The 12,361-nt window shown below is 45.1% G+C and overlaps 1 protein-coding gene across 4 annotated transcripts in view; it reads right to left on the bottom strand.

The window, feature by feature from the left end:
- Positions 1-12,361, bottom strand: part of CBFA2T2 (CBFA2/RUNX1 partner transcriptional co-repressor 2) — a 117,441-nt gene that overhangs the window by 31,475 nt on the left and 73,605 nt on the right. For all 4 annotated transcript variants that reach the window (XM_062204036.1, XM_062204037.1, XM_062204039.1 and 1 more), the window contains exon 2: positions 6,235-6,378. In XM_062204036.1, coding sequence (XP_062060020.1) covers positions 6,235-6,378 — 144 coding nt within the window. The remainder of the gene's footprint in view (positions 1-6,234; positions 6,379-12,361) is intronic.

Here is a 12,361-nt window from a genome sequence, read left to right as displayed (position 1 = left end):
CTAATTTCCATGAGCCAATAATTCTATATTTTTATTAAAATTATAATACAGAGGCTGGCGCTGTAGCATAGCAGGTAAAGCCGCTGCCTGCTGTGCTGGCATCCCGTGGGTGCCGGTTTGAGTCCTGGCTGCTTCACTTGCAGGCAATGGGGAGTGAACCAGTAGATGGAGGACCTTTCTCTCTGTAAGCCTCTCCTTCTCTTTGTGTAACTGTGACGTTTAAGTAAAATACATCTTTTTTAAAAAATTCTAATACATGTGGCTAATTATGGTTTTCCTACTTCTTTAATTTTTAAATATATTTAATCTATTGATTTGAGAGGGAGAGGGGGAGGGGGAGAGGGAGGGGGAGGGGAGGGGGAGGGAGAAATCTCCTATCCACTGGTTCACTTCCCAAATGCCCACAACAACTGTGGCTTGACCAGGATGAAGGTGCAAGCGAGGAACTCAATTCAGGTCTCCAACAAGAGTCACAGGAACTTTATACTTGAGCCATCATCTACTGTCTGCAATCAGCAGGAAGCTGTAATCAGGAGCAGAGATGGTTGGGAGCAGAGCTGTGGCACAGCAGTTTACACCTCCACCTGAAGAGTCCATATCCTACGTGATTGCCAGTTCAATTCCTGGCTGTACCACTTCTGGTTCAGCTCCTGGCTAATGACCTGGGAACACTGCAGAGGACAGCCCAAGTGCTTGGGCCCCTGCACCCATGTGGGAAACCTGAAAGAAGCTCCTGACTTCAGATCGATCCAGCTCCTAGAGTTGTGGCCATTTGGGGAGTGAACCACCAGAGCGAAAACCTTTCTCTCTGTAACCCTGCCACTCAAATAAATAGATCTTTAAAAAAAAAAAAAAGAAAGAAAGAGAGAGAGAGATGGCACCTGAATCTAGTCACTATGATATGGGGAAGTAGGTGTCCCAAGTAGAGTTTTAACTGCTATGATAAACACCTTCACTCCTGTTGTTCTTAATAGTCCTTTCTTGGTAGTTTCAACTTGGAAAATAATCAGGAAGCTATGTTCTTGCTGGCATTAAGTAAAACCTCCTTTGTCATTGAACAGTGAAAAAAAATTACCTAGTATCTAGGTGTACACCAGGATTTCATTTAATCATATTCAGGCTTGAAAAACTAAGAAAGTGAAACAGTATCTAAAAAAAGCGGGGAGGGTGTTTGCCCTGGCAGTCATCAACCATACAAAAGTGCATGGGTTTAAGTCCAAGCTCCACTGCTGATTCCAGCATCCATTTAAATTTGTACACCAGGAGTCAGTAGGCATGAATCAACTATTGATGATTCCTTGCCTCCCACAAGAAGGAATGGATTGAAATACTGGTCCTGGTTTTAGCCTGGCTCAGCCCTGGCTGTCGCTGGCATTTAGGGAGTGAAACAACATAAGGGAGCTTTCTGTCTCTATCATTTCTCACAAATAATTTATTTATGTTAAATGTATAGAAATAGGACACAATACAAATAATGAGCAAGGATTAAAGAGTACAATCATTAAATTTTCACCTAGATTAGGAAGCTGACAGTTATTTGTATTCTGCCTAACAATCTTATCAATTTCCCATTTCTGTTCTGCTTTCTCTAAGCCAGTCAGTGTCATATGACTACCTGTTCCTTGCTCCTAGGCCAACCTTTCATGGAACTTTATCTGGAACTCTTCTTCATTCTATACAAAGGGACTTCAAAAATGGATGAAAGAATATAATTAAGGTAAGTTTGGGGTGGGCATGAGACACACCAGGTTATGACAATGCTTGGGGCCCTAGCATCCCATGTGGAAATGTCAGTTCAAGTGCTGGCAAATCTACTTCTTCTACAATTATTTTTTTTTAAAAGACTTATTTTATTCATTTATTTTTTTATTTGACAGGTAGAGTTAGTGAGAGAGAGAGACAAAGGTCTTCCTTCCGTTGGTTCACCAAACAAATGGATGCCATGGCTGGGCTATGCCAATCTGAAGCCAGGAGCTTCTCCCCACCCCCTAAGCGGTAGCCAGGGCCCAAGCACTTAGGCCATCCTCACTGCCTTCCCTGGCCACAGCAGAGAGCTGAACTAGAAGAGGAGCAACGGGGACTAGAAGCATTGCCCATATGGGATGCCGGCACCACAGGAGGGGGATTAACCAAGTGAGCCACAGTGCCAGCCTTATTTTATTTATTTGAAAGAGCTACAGAGAGAGGTAGAGACAAACAGAGGAATTCCACCTGCTGGTTCACTCCCAAATGGCCACAATGGCTACAGCTGATCCGATCTGGAGCCTGAAGCCAGGAGCTTCTTCTGGGTGTCTCACATGATGCTGGGGCCCAAGGGCTTGGGCTGTCTTCCACTGCTTTCCCGGGAACATTAGCAAGGAGCTGCATTAGAAGTGGAGCTGCTTGGCCGGCGCCGTGGCTCAATAGGCTAATCCTCTGCCTGTGGCGCCGGCACACTGGGTTCTAGTCCCAGTCAGGGCGCCAGATTCTGTCCCGTTTGCTCCTCTTCCAGGCCAGCTCTCTGCTGTGGCCAGGGAGTGCAGTGGAGGATGGCCCAAGTGCTTGGGTCCTGTACCCCATGGGAGACCAGGAGAAGCCCCTGGCTCCTGCCTTGGGATCAGCGCCCTGCTCCGGCTGCAGCGGTCAATGGGGGGTGAACCAACGGAAAAGGAAGACCTTTCTCTCTGTCTCTCTCTCTCACTGTCCACTCTGCCTGTCAAAAAAAAAAAAAAAAAAAGTGGAGCTTCTGGAACTCAAACCAGGATGTCAGCACTACAGGTTGGGGCTTTAACCCGCTGAACAACAACACTGGCCTGGCCACTCTGCTGTTGATCCAGCTTCCTGCTAATGTACCAAGGAAGGCAGCAGATGATGGCCCAGTACCTGGAACTCTGTCACCCACAAGGGACAAACTGGTGGAGTTCTGGGCTTTTGGCTTTGCCCTGGCTCAGCCCAGGCTATTGTAGGCAGTCGACTGAATCAGCAGAATCAGCAGATGGAAGACTTTTCTCTCCCTCTTATGTCATCTGCCTTTCAATAAACAAATAAATCAATGAATCCTACCAAAAAAAAAAAAAAAAGCTTATTGTTGTTAGAAATTTGCAATATATACATTGTTTCCCTAATATGCATGTTTCACAAACTGAGTGAAAGTTTCACCTCAGACACTGCCCATATATGAGCACTTTATCTGAACCTGCTGCTACTGCATCTACAGGGATGCCCATGGGAATTTTATCAATCATCCTTGTGTTGCCTATGTACATGGTTCATGTCCCATTTCTTTTTCTTTCTTTTTTTCTTCTTTTTTTTTTTTTTTTTTGGTGGCAGAGTGGACAGAATCTACTTCTTCTACAATTATTTTTTTTAAAAGACTTATTTTATTCATTTATTTTTTTATTTGACAGGTAGAATTAGACAGTGAGAGAGAGAGACAGAGAGAAGGGTCTTCCTTTGCCATTGGTTCACCTCCCCAGTGGCCACTGCGGCCGGCGCATCTCGCTGATCCGAAGCCAGGAGCCAGGTGCTTCTCCTGGTCTCCCATGCGGGTGCAGGGCCCAAACACTTGGGCCATCCTCCACTGCCTTCCCAGGCCACAGCAGAAAGCTGGCCTGGAAGAGGGACAACTGGGACAGAATCCGGTGCCCTGACCGGGACTAGAACCCAGGGTACTGGCGCCGCAGGCGGAGGATTAGCCTATTGAGCCGCAGCGCCCGCCAATGTCCCATTTCTGCTCCTGATTCTAGCTTCCTACTGGTGTGCACCACAGGAGGCAGCAAGACATTCCTTGTTTGGATCAAGTGTTTTTGTCTCTGTCACCCACACAGGATACTAACACTGAGCCTCCAATTCCTGACTTTGGCCTAGTACAGCCTGCGATGTCATGGGCATTTGGAGAGAAAACCAGGAGATAGGAACTCTCTCTGTGTTTCTTTCTTGTTCTGCCTCTCAAATTACTTAATTTTTTTTCTATGAACTTGTCCCTGAACAAGTGTGTGTTTGTGTGTGCTTGTGTTTGTCTAAGTTTTAAATTGGCATCTTTTTAGAATATGTACACCAGACTTAAATTGCTGAGTCACAGGGTAAGTGAAAATTCAGCAGTAGTGCATACTGGAAGTAGTTATGCCAGCGGTACCATTTTGGTGGAGTGGATTAAGCTATCACCTGCAAGCCAGATCCCATATGGGTACTGGTTTGTGTCCTGGTTGCTCCATTTCTCATCCAGCTCTCTGGTAATATGCTCAGGGAAGCAATGGAAGATGGTCTGGGTGCTTAGGCCCCTGTCACCAACTGGGAGGTCTGGATGAAGCTCCTGACTCCAGCCTGGAGCAGCGCTGGGTGTTGGGACCATGTGGGGAGTGAACCAGCAGAGGGATACCACTCTGTCTCTCGTTCTAACTCTAGGTTCAAAGAAATAATAAGGAAGAAACGAAGAAAGGAAGGAAAAGAAAAAGTGGCTGTGCCAAATGATACTCCAACCACCAATGTGTGAGTATTCAAGTTGCTTCATACATCCTCACTGAAACATGATATTTTTTTTTTTTAAACTGTGCCCTTTTGAAACTTCATCTTGATGTCCTAACCCCTTGTACCTTACAATGTGACTGTACTTGCAGGCAGAGACTTTAAAGAACCCAGGTGAAATGAGCTCCAGTGAGTAGTCCTATTCCAAACTCATTAATGCCTTTCTAAGTAGAGGAAGAGACACACTGGTGATGTGTGTAGGGCAAGGAAAAAGGCTTAAGAAACCAACACCTTTCTCTTCAATTTCTAAACTACAGAACTGAGAGAAAATAAACGTTACCCATTCTGTTATGGTATTCTTAGGACATTACATTCTCTTTTGTAAAAACATTTCCATGATAGCCATAGAACAGTTTTAGAAGTAGTTTTATAATTCTAGGAAATATATACTTTTTAAAAAAAAAATTTCTGACAGGCAGAGTTAGTGAGAGTGAGAGAGTGAGAGAGTGAGAGAGAGAGAGAGAGAGAGAGAGAAACGTCTTCCTTTTTCTGTTGGTTCATCCCAAGTGGCCACTATGGCCGGCGCATTGCGCTGATCCGAAGCCAGGAGCCAGGTGCTTCCTCCTGGTCTCCCATGCGGGTGCAGGGCCCAAGGACCTGGGCCATCCTCCACGGCCTTCCCGGGCCACAGCAGAGAGCTGGACTGGAAGAGCAGCAACCGGGACAGAATCCAGTGCCCCAACCAGGACTAGAACCCGGGGTGCTGGCGCCACAGGCGGAGGATTAGCCTAGTGAGCCGTGGCGCCGGCCGAAAAATATACTTTTTAAAATACGTATTTATTTATTGTGAACATCAGAGTTACAGAGAGAAGATGAGAGAGAGAGAGAGAATCTTCCATCTGTTAGTTTATTCCCCAGAGATGTTCACAATAGCTGGTGCTGTGCCAGGTCAAAGCCAGGAGCCAGGAGCTTCATCCAGGTCTCTCACGTGGATAGCAGATGCCCAATCACTTGGGCCGTCTTCTGTTCTTTTTCTCAGGCCATTAGCAGGGAGCTGGATTTGAGTGGAGTAACCAAGACTCAAACTGGTGCCTATATGAGATTCTGGTGTCGCAGGCAGCAGCTTTACCTGCTATGCCACAATACCAACCCCTAAGAAACGAATCTTGAACCTTATAAATCAGTACAGAAATTCAAATTGACGTTGTTCGACTCTAAGAAATAATAGCAGCTAAATAGCATGAAAATAAAATATTTAGTCTTCTAAATAGGTAAGTACTATTCTCAGATAGAAAATGCAATTTCTTAATATTTATTTTATTTCTTTGAAAGGAAGAGAAAAATACTGGGTGAGTGTGTGAACTCCTATCTGCTAGTTTACTCCCACAAGACCACATCAGCCAGAACGCTAAAGTTGGGCGGGGGGGGGGGGGGGAAGGCTACAACTCAATCCAGGTCTATAAATGGTTAGCAGGAACCCAACCACTTGAGCCATCCCCTGTTATGTCCCAGGGTGTCCATTAGGAGGAAATCAGAACCTAGAGTAGAGCTTGGACTCGAACCCAGATCCTCTGATATGGAATTGAGGGTGTCTTAACTGGTATCTTAACTACTGCAGCACTTACCTGGGCAGTAAAAATAAGAAACAACGAGATACATTTATGTTCATCTATCCACATATTTTAATAGCATTTCAAAATGAATAGTGTATCTGCAAGACTTAAGAGAAGTTAGTCACCTAGATTCAAATAGCAACCTGAGCCATAAACCCAAGCAATTAAGAGTTCTCACATGCTGTAGGAGTAAAGGACATCGGTCGCGGTCCTCCAGGATTGACTGGTGGAAGGGGTGGCATGGTAGGAGGTGAGGATCTTGACTGTATCTTCACTTCCACAGGTGACCCAGGCATTGCTGGCACCCTTTTCTCAGGACCAACTACAGAGAATAAAAGAAACGAAGGTCATGCTTTTTTATAACAGAATAAAAATAGTGACAAACTGAAATACTAACATACTGTTCTAGAATAACGACAAGTTAAGCAGACACTTAGTGTCAACAAAATACGTCCATGTCCTAACATCTGGGACTGTGGCTGTTATCTTATACAGGAAAATGGTGTCTGAAGACATAACTAGGGGAGGTTCTCCATAGGAGAGATCACATTGGATTATCTGTGTGGGCTTTAAATCCAAAGTGAATGTAAATGTCATCCTTAACGAAGAAGAGAAGAGAATCATTGAGAGAGACCAACACTTGGTGACAGAGGCACTCACTGAAGTGATGCTTCTGCAAACCAAGGAGCACTGCTGATAGCACCGCCAGCGCCTAGGAGAACTATGGAACAGAGCCTCGCCACTGAGGTCTGCAGAAAGACTCAGCCCTGCCCACACCATTATGTTAGGCTTTTGAATGACTAAACTGTGAGAAAATAAACTTCTATTATCTTCAGCCACCCGGTTTGTGGTACTCTGTTTTGTCAACCTGACACTAGAACAAAGGGACAGGTCAAGGGGTATATGAACTAACAGTTAACAGTTTAGATGGTGGCTGAGAAAGGTTAAAAATTGCAAAGGCTTCTCCTTATTAACGCAGCAAATCAGCAGGGGGAAAAAATCTAACCTGTAGACCTCAACTGCATGGCACAGAAATAGAAATGTAATTAGTTGTTTATAAATTACTTATCATGATGAAATACTGTATCTTTATGTCTCAACTCTCAAAAGAGATGAAGTCAATCTATAACATCATGCATAGAAATTTCATTTATGATGTATATTGTTCAAATCGATGAAAAGCAGAACTGATTCTAAATTAAACATAGCTACTTCAACTACAGGATCAACGACAAGCAGCAGGTTGATAATACTAAACAGCAACAAAATTCCAGGAGGAAAAATTAGACAAATCAAACCTAACTAATGACATTAGAATTAGGTCTGCATGAACATGAGTAAGACTTCATACTGAAGAGTGATTTTTTTTTTTAAACTAGGTAATTTGTTTACTTGAAAGTTACAGAAGAGTAGGGGAAGAAACGATCTTCTTTGTATCTGCTAATCCACTGGTTTACTCCCTAGATAGCCCCCACACCAAGCGCTGGGTGGGCTGAAGCTAGGAGCCAGGAGCTTCATCTGGGTCTCCCACGAGGGTGGCAGGGGCCTAAACACTGATCTATCTTTCACTCCTTTTCCTTGGCTACCACCAAGGAGCTGCATTGGAAATGGAGCAATCAGACACTAACTGGTGCCCATATGGGATGTTGGCTTCAAAGGAGGTGGCCTAACCTTCTAGGGCACAACAACAGCCACATGAGTATCTATAAGAAATTATTCTTCCCCATCAAAGGCAAAATGTTACACATTTTGGTTACTAATAAAACCAGGACCACCACAATCACTTTTTAAACATATTTATTTATATGAAAGGCAGACTTACAGAGAGGCAGAGGCAGACAGAGAGAGAGAGAGAGACAATATTCTATCTGCTGATCACTCCCCAGACAGCCGCAACGGCTGGAGCTGCACCAATCCAAAGCCAAGAGCCATGATATTATTCCAGGCTTCCCATATGGGTGCAGGGGCCCAAGGACTTGGGCCATCTTCTACTGCTTTCCCAGGCCATAGCAGAGAGCTGGATCGGAAGTGGAGCATCCAGGACCCAAATGGGTGCCCACACGGGATGCTGGCAATGCAGTGCCACAGCGCCGGCCCCCAAACAATCACTTTTAAATTGAGCTCTGTTCCTTTTAGCAAGGTAACGTTTTCTATGTAAATAGTACACATTGGGAGCCAGTGCTGTGGTGCAGTAGATTAAGCCAGTGGATTCCCATATGGGCACAGGTTAGAGTCCCAGTTGCTTCACTTCTTATCCTACTCCCTGCTATTGTACCTGACAAAGAAGCAGGAGATGCCTCAAGTACTTGGGCCCTTCCATTCACACAGGATATCTGGGTGAAGCCCAAGGCTCCTGACTTCAGCCTGGCACAGCCCCGGGAGTTTTCACAGTTTGGGGAGTGAACCAGTGGATGAAGATTGATTGATAGATCTCTCTCTCTCTCCCTCTGTAACTCTGCATTTCAAATAAATAAAATAAGTCTTTAAAAATAAATAGTGGGGGCCGGCCCCGTGGCTTAACAGGCTAATCCTCCGCCTTACGGCGCCGGCACACCAGGTTCTAGTCCCGGTTAGGGCACCAGATTCTATCCTGGTTGCCCCTCTTCCAGGCCAGCTCTTTGCTATGGCCCAGGAAGGCAGTGGAGGATGACCCAAATGCTTGGGCCCTGCACCCGCATGGGAGACCAGGAGAAGCACCTGGCTCCTGCCATCGGATCAGCGCGGTGTGCCGGCCTCAGCGCGCCAGCCGCGGCGGCCATTGAAGGGTGAACCAATGGCAAAGGAAGACCTTTCTCTCTCCGTCTCTCTCACTGTCCACTCTGTCCAAAAAAAGAAAGAAAGAAAGAAAGAAAGAAAGAAAGAAAGAAAGAAAGAAAGAGCACACAAAAGTGTTCATAGCCCTGGCAACAAAACACATCTTTGCTTATTCACAGGACTGATGAGAAAAATATCCCCAAATATTATTTTTATGTTTCAGTTTATAGTGGCCACGTTTTACAAAAAGACCTAAGAGTAAAGAAAATCAATCAATGACACAACATTCCCAAATTACAGATCTCTGACAAAACCATGTAGGCAGCACTGCCAGTCCTTCTCAGTCCCTCTGTTCAGGACATTTCCTTTGTGAGGGGTATGGTCACCCCGTCTGATCAGTAGACTAACATGCTGGTGCGCTTGCCTTTTTCTCCCTGGCAGTATTCTCTCAATGCCCTTCAGAACAGCTGACATGCTTCCAGCTCTTCCATCTGGGCCCCAGCTTTCTGGAGGGGGCGGTGGAGAAGGGAAAGAAGAAATTGACAGTTGTCTCGCACTGCTCTCTGTTGTGCACAGCGTGCCACAACCTAGGGAAAGCCTTTTCTCAGACCACCTGCCTTACCAGCAAAGGAGCCAAAGGCCCAAGGAGGGCTTAGGAGTGACATGTGTTTTAACATTCAGCACTTGGCAGTATCCAAAAGTTGCATCAGTCAAAATGTAAACCAGTAACTGCATGGTCTTACCAACCAAAACCTTAAGTAGTGAGCTAAACCCAACCCTGAGTTCTGTATATAGACTGACACAACTTATCTCTGGTTCATTACCTACACAACTGTAACACAAGTGTCAATTCTCCTGTTTCAAAAATTACAGCAGGAGCGGCCGGCGCCACGGCTCACTAGGCTAATCCTCTGCCTTGCGGCGCCAGCACACCGGGTTCTAGTCCCAGTCGGGGCACCGATCCTGGCCCGGTTGCCCCTCTTCCAGGCCAGCTCTCTGCTGTGGCCCGGGAGTGCAGTGGAGGGTGGCCCACGTGCTTGGGCCCTGCACCCCATGGGAGACCAGGAGAAGCACCTGGCTCCTGCCATCGGATCAGCGCGGTGTGCCGGCTGCAGCGCGCCTACCGCGGCGGCCATTGGAGGGTGAACCAACGGCAAAAAGGAAGACCTTTCTCTCTGTCTCTCTCTCACTGTCCACTCCGCCTGTCAAAAAAAAAAAAAGTTAAAAAAAAAAAAAACAAAAATTACAGCAGGAAAAGATATGCAGATTGAGAGATCAGGTGCAAATCCTCATTCTATTACTCACAATTGACACAAATGTTAGCAAATCATGTCACGTCTCTGGGGCTGGTTTTCAATACACATAAAATGAGTGGTAAGACCTACTAGAGGAGGAAAGTTGTAAGATTTGATGTAACACCTAGACGAGTGCTAGACATAAAGAAGGTGCTTTGTACACAATAATGATTAGAAAACAGGGTTCTTAGTGTCAAAATCTGGGTTTACAATTCAACTCAGAACATGAACATGTCCAAGTTAACATTAACATCATTTTCTATGAAAATGGGTATATTATCAATAATTTATCAGTGGGTGAAATGATCCAAAAGCTAAGTTTAAAAAGCACCCAGGACAATGTACCACGGTATTTTGCTGGATGCTGGGAAGCAGGAGCACACTTAATGGTGAGAGATCTATCCGAGGTGGTCTACAACACAAGAAAATAAGCAGTTGCTCAGTTAGTTGATGGGTAAGGAGTACATTCCAAAGCAGGAATTAACAATGTTTTTCTCTAATTTATCTGAGAGGCAGAGAGCTCCTATCCCCTGGTTCAGTCTCTAAATGCCCACAATGGCTGGGCCTATGTCAAAGTCAGGAGCTGGGAACGCAATCCAGGTCTCTTATAAGGGTGGCAGGAACCCAGCACCACTGCCTCCCAAAAGCACACTGGCAGGAATTTGGAGTCATGAGTCAAAGCCTGGAATTGAATCCAAGTACTCTGGTGGTATCCTAACTCCCATCTTAACTACTAAGCCAAATGCCCACCCCTGGAGTAGGCATTTTAATCCACTGTGTGGGAGTCAGACTAAGACTGGAGTAAACCCCTGTGGGAAGATGGCTGTGACATGCTTTTATATCACCAGTATTATGGTATTTGTATTTCTGAGTTTTTACAAATTGATATGTTACGTTCTACCTGAGACATTGAAAGACCCAACCACATCCTGAGCTCTTTTCAATACCAGAGATTATTAGATAAAGATCAGTAAGAAATTCCTTTTCCTCAAGTCTGACTTGAGCGAATAAAAATCACTACTTGGGCAAAAAATCAGCCATAAAGTATTTGATCACAGAAAATTAAAATAATTCTTAGTTCTGTCACAAAGATTCAGCTCAATTCTGAGGGCAAATTCTCAGTAACTGACAATTTAGGTCACCGGCATTTGTTATTTGATTATTGTGAATATAGCCATGTGCTGCATGCATAAGGATATTTCAGGCAATATGAACTACACAGATGACGATGATGGTTCCATAGAATAGCAAAAAAAAAAAAAAAGGAATATAAGGTTGATGAAAAATTCCTTAAGAAAAACCCACAAAATATTGTCTATCGATTCATAACATTGTCGCAACACATCAGTCAAATATCTGTGGCTCTCCTCGTGTATACAAACCAACTGCACTGACAATTATATAAAAACAAATGATCGTCATAAAATTATGCCCTGTTCAATATACTTGATGATAATAAATGACTTATGTTGCTGCTCTATGTATAAACTACAGTATACTTTTTACTATTATGAGTGTACTGCTTATAAAAGAGTAGTCCATACTATAGTCTTTCTTTTTTATTTTATTTATTATTCGAAAGTCAGAGTTACACAGAGAGAGGAGAGGCAGAGAGAGATCTTCCATCCACTGTTTCACTCCCCAGTTGGCTGCAATGGCTGGAGCTGTGCCGATCTGAAGCCTGGAGCCAGGAGCTTCTTCTGGGTCTCCCACGCGGGTGCAGGGGCCCAAGGACTTGGACCATCTTCTACTGCTTTCCCAGGCCATAGCAGAGAGCTGGATAGGAAGTGGAGCAGCTAGGACTTGAACCGGTGCCCATATGGGATACTGGCACTTCAGGCCAGGGCGTAACCTGCTGCACCACAGCGCCGGGCCCCTATAGTCTTTGAATTGCATCAAGAGGCCATGCTGATCCCCATGATATACACTATAACAAAATGGTCCAATGATGCATTTCCCAGAATGTATCTCTTGCATTAAGAGGAGCTTGAACGTATATGGGCGCACAGGTTAAAATCCAAGCCTCAGATGCTACAATATGCATTTCTAAAATCACAGGGGTTTCAAAATCCAGCCATGGGCCAGCGCCGTGGCTCAACAGGCTAATCCTCCGCCTTGCGGCGCCTGCACACCAGGTTCTAGTCCCGGTCGGGGCGCCGGATTCTGTCTCGGTTGCCCCTCTTCCAGGCCAGCTCTCTGCTATGGTGCGGGAGTGCAGTGGAGGATGGCCCAAGTGCTTGGGCCCTGCACCCCATG

Source organism: Lepus europaeus, chromosome 10 (assembly GCF_033115175.1).
Source record: "Lepus europaeus isolate LE1 chromosome 10, mLepTim1.pri, whole genome shotgun sequence".
Lineage (NCBI taxonomy): Eukaryota > Metazoa > Chordata > Mammalia > Lagomorpha > Leporidae > Lepus > Lepus europaeus.
Note: the sequence above shows the minus strand (reverse complement) of the source record. Positions and strands in the feature narration are given on the sequence as shown.